The 14,468-nt window shown below is 33.1% G+C and overlaps 1 protein-coding gene across 4 annotated transcripts in view; it reads left to right on the forward strand.

Annotated features, from left to right (window-relative positions):
• The window catches only part of LOC127839296 (disabled homolog 2-interacting protein-like), a 210,017-nt gene that overhangs the window by 13,069 nt on the left and 182,480 nt on the right, over positions 1–14,468 (forward strand). For 2 of the 4 annotated variants that reach the window (XM_052367572.1, XM_052367573.1), the window contains exon 1: positions 862–1,026. The exons of 1 other annotated variant lie outside the window; for it this stretch is intronic. In XM_052367572.1, the coding sequence (XP_052223532.1) occupies positions 942–1,026 (85 nt within the window). In that variant the 5' untranslated portion in view covers positions 862–941. Of the gene's footprint in view, positions 1–860; positions 1,027–14,468 lie in introns of those variants that run through there. One more of the 4 variants, XM_052367575.1, reaches the window with a different exon arrangement.

Here is a 14,468-nt window from a genome sequence, read left to right on the forward strand (position 1 = left end):
CACGAGCTATATTTTATAAAAAGCCTGTCATCGATTGGTCACGAACATGCACGGCGGCCACACAGATAGCGGGCCGCTCTATCTGCCCATTTAAGGCTTTTGAAGACTTCGTCATGCGACACACGTGCATGTAATAAATAAACGCAGAAAGTGCATGGAAAATGTGATTTATGTGTTCCGTTAAATTAATATTTTGAAAGGCGGGATTAACGGCTGTGGATGTGAAAGGCGCAAATCCTCTTATGAAGGAAGTTTAAAGCAATTACAGGCTGTTTATGGGGTCGTTTATTTCATTATGTGCGGAATATTTTGTTTAATATTGGATGAATCAATAAATTGTGAATTGCACCGGCGGCGTCAAAAATGCAATTGTGAACTCTCCGTGTTTCAGTGTGCATTATAAACAAAATTGTTATTTTTGTCCGAACAACGTGCAAATGCAATAGCTTATTAATATCTTGCAGTTCCTAATTATGTAGTTGTGAACTATAGTCTATAGATAGTATCAATTTACAATGAGTTATATTGTGTTACATAAATTGTGAGAAAAAAAACTCAGTTTGGACAATGTATTTAAATAGTAATTTAAACTGAATACACTGAATGTGAATACATTTTTTTTACTGAAAAGTGCTATGCAAAACATAAACATGCTGAGAACATGCCATTTAATAATATTTTAAAGTATTGGTTTGATGATGTGAATGTGTTTAGAATTCAGACTTTATATATGCACATGTGAATAATGCGGCTTAGATGATGTATAAAAAACGTACTTTAGTTTTTCTAATTAAAGAAATGTGTGAGAATTTGCCTGTCTATGTTAAATTGTGTGCTTGACGTTTTTTTGTTATTAAGGTTATTGGAGAATTATTATGAATATGCTTGAAGAATTGTAATATGTGTGCTTGAAATTTTGGGGTAAAAAATTCACTGCTGCAATGTTCCAACGTGGCAAAAGCCGTGGCAAAAGTGGACGTGAGATGAAGTTTCCCTGTAAAGTCGTTGGTTGGTTGAACATTTGGGGTAAGTTGCAATTTTTGGAAGGAAATGTTTAAACTGTAATTAGTGAAATGTTTCTAGTGTCAGTCACTAATTTTAATAAAATTTAAAATTTGTTCAGACTTTAAACAAAGTGAATAAATATTTTGAGAGTTTGTAATCAAAGTGAAAACATTCAATTTTCATGTTTACTCTTCTAATTAACTTAAGTATGCCTGTGGTCAATCAGTCTCAAGAAAGATAAAAAAATATATCATTGAACCCTATTCATGTAAGAGCTGTCATGTACAGATCAAGAGGCAATAGAAACACGTTGTTTGAATTCTCAGGAAAACAATTATTGTCAAATGCAGTCATTTAAAGGGGCCTTTTCAGCTGAGATTTTGGCATGTTTTGAAGTTTGTCATACAATGCTTTATATTGATAAATGTAAACATTGGATCAAAAGAGCTTCTGTAAAAAATCAAGAATAAAATTAAAAAAGGGAAAAAAAAGTAACCCTCAACAGGGCTCAAACCACTGATCCCTGGAGTCCTAGAGTGAAAGTCTACCACTTAGACCACTCGGCGATCTGAGTGCTCGATCATACTATGAACAATGTATTTTATACTTCATATAAGCAATCCTCGTAGTTTCACAAAAAATAACGACAACAACAGAACTCTCCATATAATTCAATCGTTTTGCCGTTGCAACGCTTTATAATTTTCAGGTTTTTAAATGGTCAAAAGATGCATATAATGGCTATTTTTGAGCATGGTAAATGCTCAGTATAACTGTTTTCTCACAAATATCATAACTAAAACGAAAATTGGCAAATCTGAAACAATTTTTTTAAATTTTGTCAATTTATGATGTTCATAATTACTGATTATATTAACTACGGTAACTACGATAAAATGAGTAGTATCAAAGGAGTGAAATACTAATACAGAACTAAAATTTCACATCAAAACACATAATGAAATGTGGTATCATAAATAAGAATGTATACTGCAAGTATCATAAAAATACATGTTTTGTAAATGTATTGACACATTGAGATGTTTCTTAGTATACATTAAGTAACTCTGTCAGGTACTATGAACTATTACAACAATTAGTTATTGATAGTGTCTGAAAGTGTTTGTAACTAACAAGGTTTTAATTTAAAGCTAACATTTTAAGTCAATGGAGAAAATTGGCATAATGTAAACACGTGAAAGATATGGCTATCATGATTTATTTACATTTTATTTTCCCCAAAAGATTTACAGTACAGCATGAGATAAATATGTGTCAGTTATGTTTTTGTTATTTTGTCAGTCACACTTTTCTGCGCAAGATTTCAGACACCAGATTTGATGAGATTTAATATGCACCAGGTTCATCCCTTTCTTCCATAAGAAGCAAAGTTAAAATGGCTTTTGCAACCAACATAAAACAAGAACAGACTGGGAGTTGCAGGTTTTTAATGCTGTTTGCTGCTCATCAGTTAAACTAAGGGTTGGAAATGAAGCCTTTAAAACTTGAATTTAGTAAGAAAGGTCTTAAATTAAAATTACCTATCTAAGGGACAACAAAATTTGTTGAACAAATGCATAAAAATACTCTAAGTGGTATTTAAGGGTTAAAGGACAGACTTTGCCCGAGCCTTGGCAGGTCATTCCCGAGTCAAATAATTCTGATGGTCACCATTGACTTTTAAAGTTTTAATGATAAATATGTCATTTTCTAATGGATTTGTTTAATGATCAAAATTTTATCAAAGTTTGTATGCACTTTGCATTCAGGGAGGACATGCAAATATAACTATTGTGAGGCAGTGTTCCGCTCTATTGATTTTGCCCTTTGTCTTTGGTTGTTTGATCTTGAATAATTATGATATAATTTTAATGACACTTCCAAAGCAGCATCCCTATTGGTTGGACATGCATACATGTATATTGTAACTTTCTGGTTGTTCCCTTACAATAATTTTTCAGGCAGTTATTGTCTTTTGATTAATAATATGACAATTCTTATTAATGTTACATTTATGTGTCTTAACAGGAACTCATGATCACAAGGTCTATGTGCAGACTGATTCCTTACACAGGCATTTTGTCATGTTTTTCTGCTCGGTTGTGTTTCAGGGGTTTATTGCCCCTTGAATAATTATTTGTTTCACCCAGTAATTAACCCATTCATAGAGAAATCACATCATGTGTAAGGGTCCATCAGGTACAATGGTATTCTTTCAATTCATGAGGAGGAGGAGGAGGAGGAGGATGATCATCATGATTTATACAGTATCATATTGGACAGTATTCTGAATCATCATCACAATAAAGTTCAAAGAATACCCCAGTGAAACTAGGACTGTCCAGCATGAAATTTAGATCTTGTCCAAAGCTTAAGTTCTCATTAAAACAAAATGTCATCTGTAAGTGTCATTAAATAAATGCTGCTGCAAGAACTATATAATTTGATAACATCATAAACTTTATAAGATGTGGTGATAATATATATATAGCTCTTACTCAGTGAACACCGGTCGATTGGGATTAATTCAGATTACAGTAATGATTGCTTTGAATGTAGCAGTGACATAGATGTCTGGGGTCCGTTTCATCAACGATCGTATGACAAAATTGGAATACGAGACATATTTCATTTAAGAAGCATTTTAACTAAACACCAAAGAATAATTCTATTATTTTTCCGTATATCTATTCATTTCATTGTTTTCTCACATATGGTTAATATTTTGAATGCATATTGATGAATAGCTTTCGTATTTTCAGTCTCCAAAATTTGGTCGTAAATTAAGATTGTCGTACGATCTTTGATGAAACAGCCCCCTGGGCGCTAAAGGATTAATGGTTATGCGTCATCTGTTACACCAAATAATAAATGTTGGCATTTGGGAATAAAATGTAGCTAATCTTATGCCATATGTTACCATGGTTACCATAGTAGAGAAGATTGTATGATTTCTTTCATGACAATCCCAAATATTTATAAATTGGCTTAAAAAGTATGTTAATTTATTGATTTATGTTTTGCAGTATTGTTTACAACCTTGGCGAAATGTTGTTCATGATTTCATGAACACTTCAAGCCAATCAGGAATTGTTCATGAACCATTCTCAAAAAGTTCATGATCTTGGTTCATGAACTTTTGGACATGAACTGTTCTTAAGACACGTTCATGAACAGTTTATGAATTTTTGTTGAACACTTCAAAAGTTCATGAACAGTTCTTCATCTAACCATAAATACTTAGTAATGAACATTTCATGAACAATTATTTCCGATGACTTTCTGAGACAGACTTTGAGGATCCATCATGAATAATTCATGAATTCCTTTGTGCTAGATGTTTCATAAATATTTTTAAAAGTAAAATTGAAATGTCTAGCATACAAATCTTGTAGATTTGTGAAACCTGTGAAGTTAGTATGAATATGCATAGTATTTTCACCACTGTAAGTAAGAGTTCTTGACCTGTTCTAGAGCATTTTTAGAACATTTGTACAAGAACTGTTCAAGAACTATTCAAGAACTGCCTTCAGGAACAGTTCAATAACTTTTTAAGGACCTTTCCTGTTCTTGAATTTTTCTTAAACTATTCTTGAACACTTTAAGAACTTTTTTGAACAACATGTTTCCTTCTGATGTTCTTAAACAGGTCTACACAATGTTTTTGAACATATGATGGAGTTTTTAAGAATCCAATATGTTCTTAAAAGGATCTGTCATTGTTCTTGGAAGACTTAAAAGACAAGTTTAAGAATGTTTTAAGGACATCTTATTTCAAGAACAGTTTAAGATGATATTAAGAACTCAAACATGTACATTGCATTGCTGTTTTTACAATGGAAGAATATTGTGTGCACAGGAAGTTGAAACGGAAGGCACATGGTTTATGTTATATTTGAAAATGTAAGTCTTTAATAAATTACCGGCTGAACTGATCAGCCATTGGTTCCATTTCAAGTTCTTTGGCACTGTAAGTGTAACCATTTCAGGGAAACCATTGATTAGTAAATGATTCTTGAACTGAAAATGAGACTATTCAAAATCTTTTCAATACATGAATTATTCATGAACATATAGTGCAAAGTTGTATTATGAAATTTAAAGAGTATTATCAAACCACTTGTATCTCAGTTATATTTAAATTATTGTTATATGTTGCTTTCAATATGTTAAGTGCTAATACAAGACTTGTTTCTTCTTACCCTGTCCTGTTTGTTGAGCTTTGGTAACACTTATGATAACCTTTGCATAAATTGACAAACTCTTGGTCATGAATAGTTCATGAGCACTTCATGCCATCTCAGTTCATGAACTCTTGAAGAACTATGGTTCATGAACTATTCACTGACAGTCTGTGAACAGAAAATAAGCCATTGAAAAATAGAAGAAAAATGTTCATGAACTGTTCATGAACAGCAAAACCCTGAATAATTTTTCAAGAATTGTGTTGTTCATGAACTGTTCAAGAACACTTCATGCCATTGATGTTCATGAATAGTTCATGAACATTTCATGCCATAATGGTTGAAGAATAGTTCCTGAACACTTCATGCCATAAGGGTTCAAGAATAGTTCATGAACACTTCATGCCATTAGGTTTCAAGAATATTTCATGAACACTTCATGCCATTAGTGTTCATGAACAGTTCATGAACTAAAATTTCAAGAACATTTCACAGACGTGGCTCATTTTCTGTTTACTGACTATTCGTGAAAAATTCATGAACTCATGAACATTTCGCAGGGGAAACATTTTATCATATTGATAAAAAATTATGTAAAATTTAATGAAAAATAATAATAAAATGTGTTAAAAAAATAATTTAACTGATTTACCAGTTATTGTTATTGGTTAAAGGAAAGGAAAGGAAATTTATTTCTGCATTGAATAAGACCTCAGAGTTCCTAAAAATCGCTGCAAAATTGATGAAGTTATGGCTGTTCAAAGCGATGCACCCCGTTTTCCGGTGATTTTGAGTTGAATACCTTGTAATATATATATTTGATAGTAAAATTATTTTTTCAGAAAAGTTTATTTTTCGTTATAATTTGATTATGTATCATTCAAAATGACGTTTTCACTAATTAATATCATTATATAAGCCATACGCTAACCACCTGTGCTTTAAAAAATATATCAATGTTTGCATTTCAAATTTGTTAACATAGATCAACTTAAAGTAAAAAAGTCTGTGTTTGCTTGTAGGCGGGGTGGGGGTGGGGGTGGGAGGGGTAATTGGGGGTAATTCTAGGGAAAAAATATAGGTGCAGGGATTTGGGCCCTACAAATGATTCAAATATTACTTTTAACTTGAGACTGCATGCAAGTCATTGAAATATGTTTACAACAGAAACATAAATTGTGTTTTCTTTTAAAACTATTCATCAATTATAATTGATTACCTTGGAAATTACTTTTCGCATCTACATTTGGTGTTTTATGCTAATTTATCAATTCAAATTTTTCATTGAAACATCAGAAGAACGCAATAAAATTGACCATTTTCATATGAGTTAACAAAACATACTCAAAATGCATCAGTGCAATAAAAATACAATCATATTAATTTATCAATCATGAACATCTCAAATTACTTGCTCCAAAATTTATGTACTTGGCTCACAGGGTGTACTCAATGTGTTTCTTGCACTGCTTGTTTCATACTCGTTAACTTCAGTGCCTCCACATTGACAAACTTATCTAATTAGGAAATAAAATCTGACATTAGCTATTAAATTTCCACGTTTAAAAGTTTTCATATCTGTTTTAGACAGACATATCTCTTCTCATAATGCCTCGCTTCGTTTGGTCGGTTTTAAATAGTTTTAAATACGCACAATTTTCCGACTCATTGCTCAAACTTGATGGGCGTTGCGATATTGTGAATCAATTTGTAAATGATTTAAATTGTTTTTAATTCTGAAGGAAACACATGCTAATTGCATATTTGTATTCATAAAAAATGCCTTAAAGCTACATAGTTGTCGACTGTTTTTTTTTAATCATAAAAAATGCCTTAAAGCTGCATGGTTGTTGACTGTTTTTTTTTAAGGTAACTGACAATTAGCTTTGAGGAAAATGTGAATTTTAAATGTCATATTACAAAGATTAATGTTGAATACAGCTTTTGCAAAGAGAATAATTATTGTACAGGTTAATGTTTTGTTAAACAAAAAATCAGTCTAATTATAAACATAATCAGCTGAACCATTGGAGTTGATATAGAGATGATAGTTTTACCCTTTACCACTTATAAGATACGTATTTTTACACATTTGTAGTCCTTTAGAAAGTTTAGTTTAATTTAAGACCTACCTTACTAAATTCAAGTTTTAAAGGCTTTATTTCCATCCCTTTGCTACTGATGAGCAGCAAACAGCATAAAACCAGAACATTCTGTGAGAAATACTCGCAGGCTGTTCTGGTTTTATACTGTTTCTACATAGCAATTTTCACTTTGCTTCAAACTGGGAAAGGGTTAAAAATATTTATGCACCTTCAGAGGTTTTAGTGACAAAACTTAGAGGATTGAAATAACAAATATTTTCTCATTGTCTTTAAGGCACATACACACAATTGTATTAAAATGGTTTAAAAAATAAAACTCTTGTGACTTGAAATAGAGTTTTTGGAAATATGAATGTCTGTTCGTGTTTCATATTTGAGCATAATAATGAAATTATTGTGTTTTATCATACTTTCTAAAATAAGTAAAGTACAGTCTTTTTGAGCCGCTCTCTAAGAAAACAGGCGTATGTAACCCTTTCCCCCATAAGATTAGTAATTGAAAATTGCTTTTGCAACCAGCATAAAACCAGAACAGCTGTTTTGCTGCTCATCAGTATCTAAGGATTGGACTATTAATGAAGCCCTTCAAATTTAAATCTAGTAAGAATTTAGGCCTTTAATAAAAATTAACTTTCTAAGGGACAACAAAGGTGTGAAAATACATATTTAAGTGGTAAGGGATTCAGAGAGGGCGGTTCATTTGTCATTTTAACAATCAGATTGCTGTAATGTCCTTACCAATGTCTACTGCATAAGACACCACTTACACCACAAAACATCATTTTTATCAGTCTGTTTATGTGTGAGTGAAAAGTATTTAATTTGTCTGACAAGATCTGCCCTGGAGGTATGTTGACATCAACTGGATCAGATAAAAAACCTGGTCATGATAAGTTTCATTGATGTTTTCCTGTCTCCTGGTGATACAGTGATTTACTTTTTCACATCCTTGCTGTTAACAATATGTCTCCCATCACAGTGGGGTGGGGAATTTCACAGGTTTTACTCAAGTGTCAAACTATGTCCCCATGGTAAAAATGGAAAGTTGAAACAGTCATTTGTTGAAAAATTCAAAAAGTTGTTGGCATGGTATTTCATTGAGTTTTGCAATTAAGCTGGGACAAATTTACAGAAATTGATGCTTTCATTCTTTGGAATAATTTAAATTTTAGGTACATTAGGTCGAGGGATATTGCAGACGGATGCAAGTAGGCTGCCTGCATGGTGGCATCAAAATGGTGGTTTCTTAAAAATACTTAAGATTTTATAGACGAATCTATGTGAAACATTAAATAATAATTTATTATGCTTGCTAAGAGATCCAGCTAGGAATTGTATTTTGGGCATGTCAGATCAAAGTCAAAGTCGCTGTTTCTGACAAACGAAAAATACATTTTCAACTCGGTATCCTGATTTTGGATAGAGATATTGCTCCAAAATTGTGCGTGTAGATAGCTTAGATGAACATCTAGCATGGGATTGGAATTGGGGCCATTTGGGGCTAGGTAACTGTTAGCTAAAATAGACCAGTAATACATCTTTTAAAAAGATATACGGCGTTGATTGTGGTGCGTGTTTATGAACGATCAAAAGTTATATCTATGGGATCAAAAAAAGCAATGCCTTTTTTCTGCGCAGTTCTTTAGCTGCATCACACACAAATCAATTACGGGGTGTTGTGCCAGATTTTGTGGCTAGTATTTTGCTTTATTAGATATTATTACTCAGATATTTATATTAACAGAATAGAAAAACACAAGAAGCATGAAAATAAATGAAAGCATATATGTCAGCCAGAAACACTCAAATTTTATTTGATTCCATTATTAATAGTATCGTGAATCATCGTGCTATAATGCTTAATAAATTTGTCTAAATGGATAAATATTTCTAATTAAATTAATCAAAATGGGTCCTTATCATGCAATTGTTGAAAACACATTAAAAATCTATAATGATTGACGTACCATAATAATATCGCCAAATATCTTTATTAATTATCTTTCTGATCAAAATAAACTTTAAGTGCACATAGTTTACGCGATAGCGTTTATATAACAATTTCTGTTACTGACCACAAACTGATCTTGATACCTGTCGGGTTGGAATGCAATGTATTAAAGTGAAGTAACAATTCCACTGCTCAGAACAAGGGCTTGTTTTAAAGCTTTAAACATTAACGTGTGTAACGGTCAATTTCGAAAACAATATTTAAGTATTTTCGTTAAAGCGTATTTCAGGTTTAAACTGAACAACAATACTTATATGATCTAAAATTTATGAGTTCACAGAATGCAATATCGTAGTAATTACCAAATATAAGAACACAGTCTTTAAGTACAAACGCTATGGCGCTGACATTCTTCTAAATATAAAGGGTCACACACTCTGTTAATTGATGTCGAGAATTGAGTGTGAAACTGCTCTATCTCTCAAACCTTATCATTAGAGATACAATTGTTTCATGCTGAATACGTAGTAAACATCGTTGCTAAACGAACTCACAGTATCCCTATTCATACCCTATACTTCCCCAAAAAAGAAAATTGATGAAATAACATATTAATGTTTATGTGAAATCTGTTTGTAGATTGCATATTTTCTACTGCGAAAAGTTTCAGGCCTACTGGCTGGAAATATTATATTCAAATTGATGGGTCGTATACAAAGGTCAGGCGTAGGTGAAAAGCTGGCGTACACAGCTACGCCCAAAAAATAGCGAACCTAGAATCTGTGATTTGTAGTGCATAACCATAATCTCATTGACCAATCTTGATGAAACTCACAAACAAAGATATAAAGGGTTAAAGTTTTGTGTTCCAAAACCTCTATGTAATTACCGGCAATTGCTGGATGATATATACATGTAATATCGTACTGAAAGGAAATTTATTGTCAAACACAACTGATAAGAAAATAAATGAATGAATTAATGCATCATGATTGCAGAATTTCAGCGTCAATGTGACGCATTGTTTATCACAGTAACTGCAAATTGATGAATCAAGTACACACTGGCTGTAACTAAATGAGTTATTAAGTTCTCACCTTGATAAGGTAACAGATACACTGCAGGATAAGGGTTGACAAATTAACATCAAAATATTCTCCCATTTATTATTTTGTTTAGTTAATGGCGCTGGCTAAAGAAAATAACAGCAAATAATACATGAATAACAGGTCTTTCAAAAGACAGTGCACTCTCTATAATGATCCTGAACTCATTTTAATATGAGCTATGTTGCGGGAAAACTCAGGGCTTAATTCATGTGCTTAAAGTGTCAATCAAGATTTCCCTGGGAAACTGCACAGGCTAATCAGTTACGACACTTTTCACCTTTTTGGAATTTTTTGTTTACAAGAAATCACTTATAGCCAAAATTGATTCACTGATTAGCCTGAGCGACTTAACCCTTTGCATGCTGGGAAATTTGTTGTCTGCTAAAATGTCATCTGCTGAATTTCTAAAATTAGCATTTTCTTCGAAATTTTTTCAAAGAATACTATCAGAATAGCAAACAGTTTGGATCCTGATGAGACGCCACGTTCTGTGGCGTCTCATCTGGATCCAAACTGTTTGCAAAGGCCTTTAAAATTCGGTTCCCGCACTGAAAGAGTTAACTGGCTTGTCTGACATGACACTTATTTCCAAATGAATTGAGCCCAGTTTTCCCAGACCAATGCTCTGTTTATGCAGCTTGCTCTGAGACAGCACAGCAAAATAAAGTGAACAATTGGTATTTGTAAAGACAGTACCTATTCTAATGTTCTACTCAGTTTTACTATCATTAAAGACTAGTCTAATACCGAGTTTCAGAATTGAAAAACTTGTAACTTAAAAAGACAGTGCTTTTGAAAATGTTGTAAACTTATTAATATATTGTCCCATTGAACACTGTTGCATGTTTCAAAGAGGCTTATCAAATTTATGTTTTTACTATGCAATTGGCAGATGATAACAAATTGCATCAATAGTAAAGTCAATTGATAATAAATTTAGATATGTATTACTAAACTGCACACAAAATACCCGGTAGATATTTTATTATGCCCCCGGTAGGGTGGCATATAGCAGTTGATATGTCGGTCAGTCTGTCTGTCCAAAAACATTTGGCATGCATGTGTTTCTCATGGAGCTGCACATTTTGAGTGGTGAAAGGTCAAGGTCATCCTTCAAGGTCAAAGGTAAAAAAAAATCAAAGCGGCACAGTAGGGGGCATTGTGTTTCTGACAAACACATCTCTTGTTATACCTAACTCCGAACTGAATTTCGGTTGGTTTGGACCACAATCAAGTTGAGCGTTGCTTAAAATAGTAAAATTGTTTCTTCTCAGAAACTAGAAGCTGTGTTGAGAAGCATTGTTATATATATATATATATATTGTACATAAAAGTACCTGGCATTTAAATACGTTAAGGGAATGTACATGTATACTTGTATGGGGTATAGCCCAGTCACAGGTCAGGATTAAGTTCATGATTCCTTGCTTTGGGTCACATAAAATACAGTACCCTGTGTACTGGTATATTTTAATACATTCAAGCTGTATATTGTATCGCAGTTTGGTTATGCTGTTTTGCAATATTTATTTAAACTTTCTCCAAAACAGCCAAGAATTTCATTTAACCAAGCACTTTTGGTTTCAAGGCAAAGTAATTCTGTTGACTCAAACTTAATGCCTTGTCATTTACATGCATGTGAAAGATGACAATGAAATTATCCAAACTAAATTTGAAATAAATTCATGATGCAATAAATGATTGTATTTTCTACCTGCATATTTAATGTGCACATTAATTAATGGATTAATTGCGTCACAATAGATAACATTGGTAAAGGTAAAAAATCTTTACGGTGCACTAATTGAAATATGTTTGAACTTTACTCAATTACACACTTGAGTTCATTTAGATTTGACTGACAAGGTCTTTTGGAACGTCAAGAATAAATCTTACGATTGGAACAATATAACATTTTAATATGACTCAGTCTAATGGTCAGATCTGACAATGATTTGGAACTAATTTTAGAAATGTCTGCATTACCGTAATTACTCTATGTTTTCGGACATGTAAAAATAATTATTTCTTTTCGTGTCCGAAAACTTAGATACGAAAAATATTCACAGAATACAGGTGTCCGAAAACTTAGAGTCGAAAATTGAAGTGTCCGAAAATAGCGTCAATTGTATCAACGACTACCGGTAATAGCACGCGCTTGTAAAATACCATGCCGCAAAGTATAAATTACAGTTATATATGTTTGCACTGCATTTTAAATTATTTTAAATGCTTCATTTATGTGACAGAAAGTTACTACAAGGTTGTACTTTGACCAACGAGTTCAAAGATGAGCATGCGATGTACCAATGCACGCTAGTATGAACCTGTAATTAACGCAATACAAAAGCAAAATATGAATTCTTTGTTCATTTCCGATATTTGTTGTCTAACACCTTCCATTGTTCGTAAAACTTGCAATAGGGTGCATCACACTTCGAAGCGTTTAGTATTTGTCACAGTAATTTTACTGAGATGGGGTAGTATCATTGCGGTAGATAATGGAACTGTTAATTGGCACTACCCCTGGTAATTGTCAAAACGCTTATGCTATCGGGCGAAACCATTGTTTAATACCGGTTTACAAGGTTATTTACCCAATAACGCATATGTTATGGTCCGTTGCCCTCAGGCATGCACCTGCCATGTTTTATGATGTTAATCTGGTTGTAAAACCCCATGATCGAAGTGTCATTAGATATCGAAAACAGGACCGAAATTTGGTACAATTACGCTGTAAAATATGCTGTCCGAAAACTTAGAGACATTAATTACGGACGAAAACTCGTGTGTCCGAAAATTAAGAGTCACGAAAAATAATTATTTTGGCTTAAAAAGGGGGTGTCCGAAAACTTAGAGTGTCCGAAAACATAGAGTAATTACGGTATCTTCATATTTTTGGTATTAAATGTTGAATTGTTTGCAAAATAAGTCAAGCTTACAACTACCAGACAATTTAGAAATATGGATGTGTAATACTTGTTTATGAACAAATAGAATTTTGTAATCAACTTGCTTTTGACATGTGAATAATTCAATTATTAAATATTTCTGCACCCCTGTCTTTTATTTACGGGTTTCATAAGTCTCAAAAGAAAACATACTTGTATTCAACAATAATTTATTCTGTAGATACAAAATAAACAATTATCATAGGTGTTCAACAATTACATGACATGCGCTTACAACAGGTGTGATTAAAAATCATTTTTCATTTGTTATTTGTTGGTGCACCCCACCTGCGCTTTTTGATCAGATTGTCAACAGTGTTTGACCAAGCGCCTTTAATGTGACAGGCATGTATCGGAGCTAATGGGGCGTGTCAAAATGGTTGTCATAAATGACACCCAGGAAACATCAATTAGTGTAATAGTGATGGGATAACCTGTCTCTGTGTTTATGCTGGTATCATAAACATAAGCTGTAAATGTGTAATCATTGTATTATGGCCATGTGTAACCGTATATCTGGTGTCGCACATAATTTGACATTTCTCATTTCTCAATGCAAATGGTCTTTCAAAATTAAGTTTTATGATATGCAGTTTTTGCGCTAAATGAAACAGTTACTCCATAAGTTCACATGAATAGATTACAACATACCGTTATATTTGTTGATTTGACAGTTGCTGCTGTGCCTTTATTGCTGACTAACATGTCTTTAATCTTGTGTTAATTACACTCTAAATTATGACAACACATAATTATTGATTTGATAGTTTAAAGTATCTGTTAAGCGATAAACAGCAATTGTTTTTATTAGCCGGATTTTTTTCGAAAAAATCTCGGCTTATAGATTGATGTTGTCGGGCGGGCGGGCGGGGCGGGGGTGGCGGGGTGGCGGGGGGGTGGCGGGGTGGCGGGGTGGCGGGGGGTGGCGGCGTGCTCGAAAATGTTAAAGTTCTTATTTCATGGTATAACTTTGGTATGCTTGGACCTAGAGTCTTCAAACTTGACATGAAGGTTGGCCAGGATTAACAGATGACCACTGGTCATTTCAAGGTCATTCATTTGAAGGTCAAGGTCACTGTGACCTTCAATATAAAAAATGTTAAAGTTGTTATAACTTTGGTATGCTTGGACCTAGAGTCTTGAAACTTGACAAGAAGGTTGGC

The sequence above is a fragment of the Dreissena polymorpha genome, chromosome 7, assembly GCF_020536995.1.
Source record: "Dreissena polymorpha isolate Duluth1 chromosome 7, UMN_Dpol_1.0, whole genome shotgun sequence".
Classification (NCBI taxonomy): domain Eukaryota; kingdom Metazoa; phylum Mollusca; class Bivalvia; order Myida; family Dreissenidae; genus Dreissena; species Dreissena polymorpha.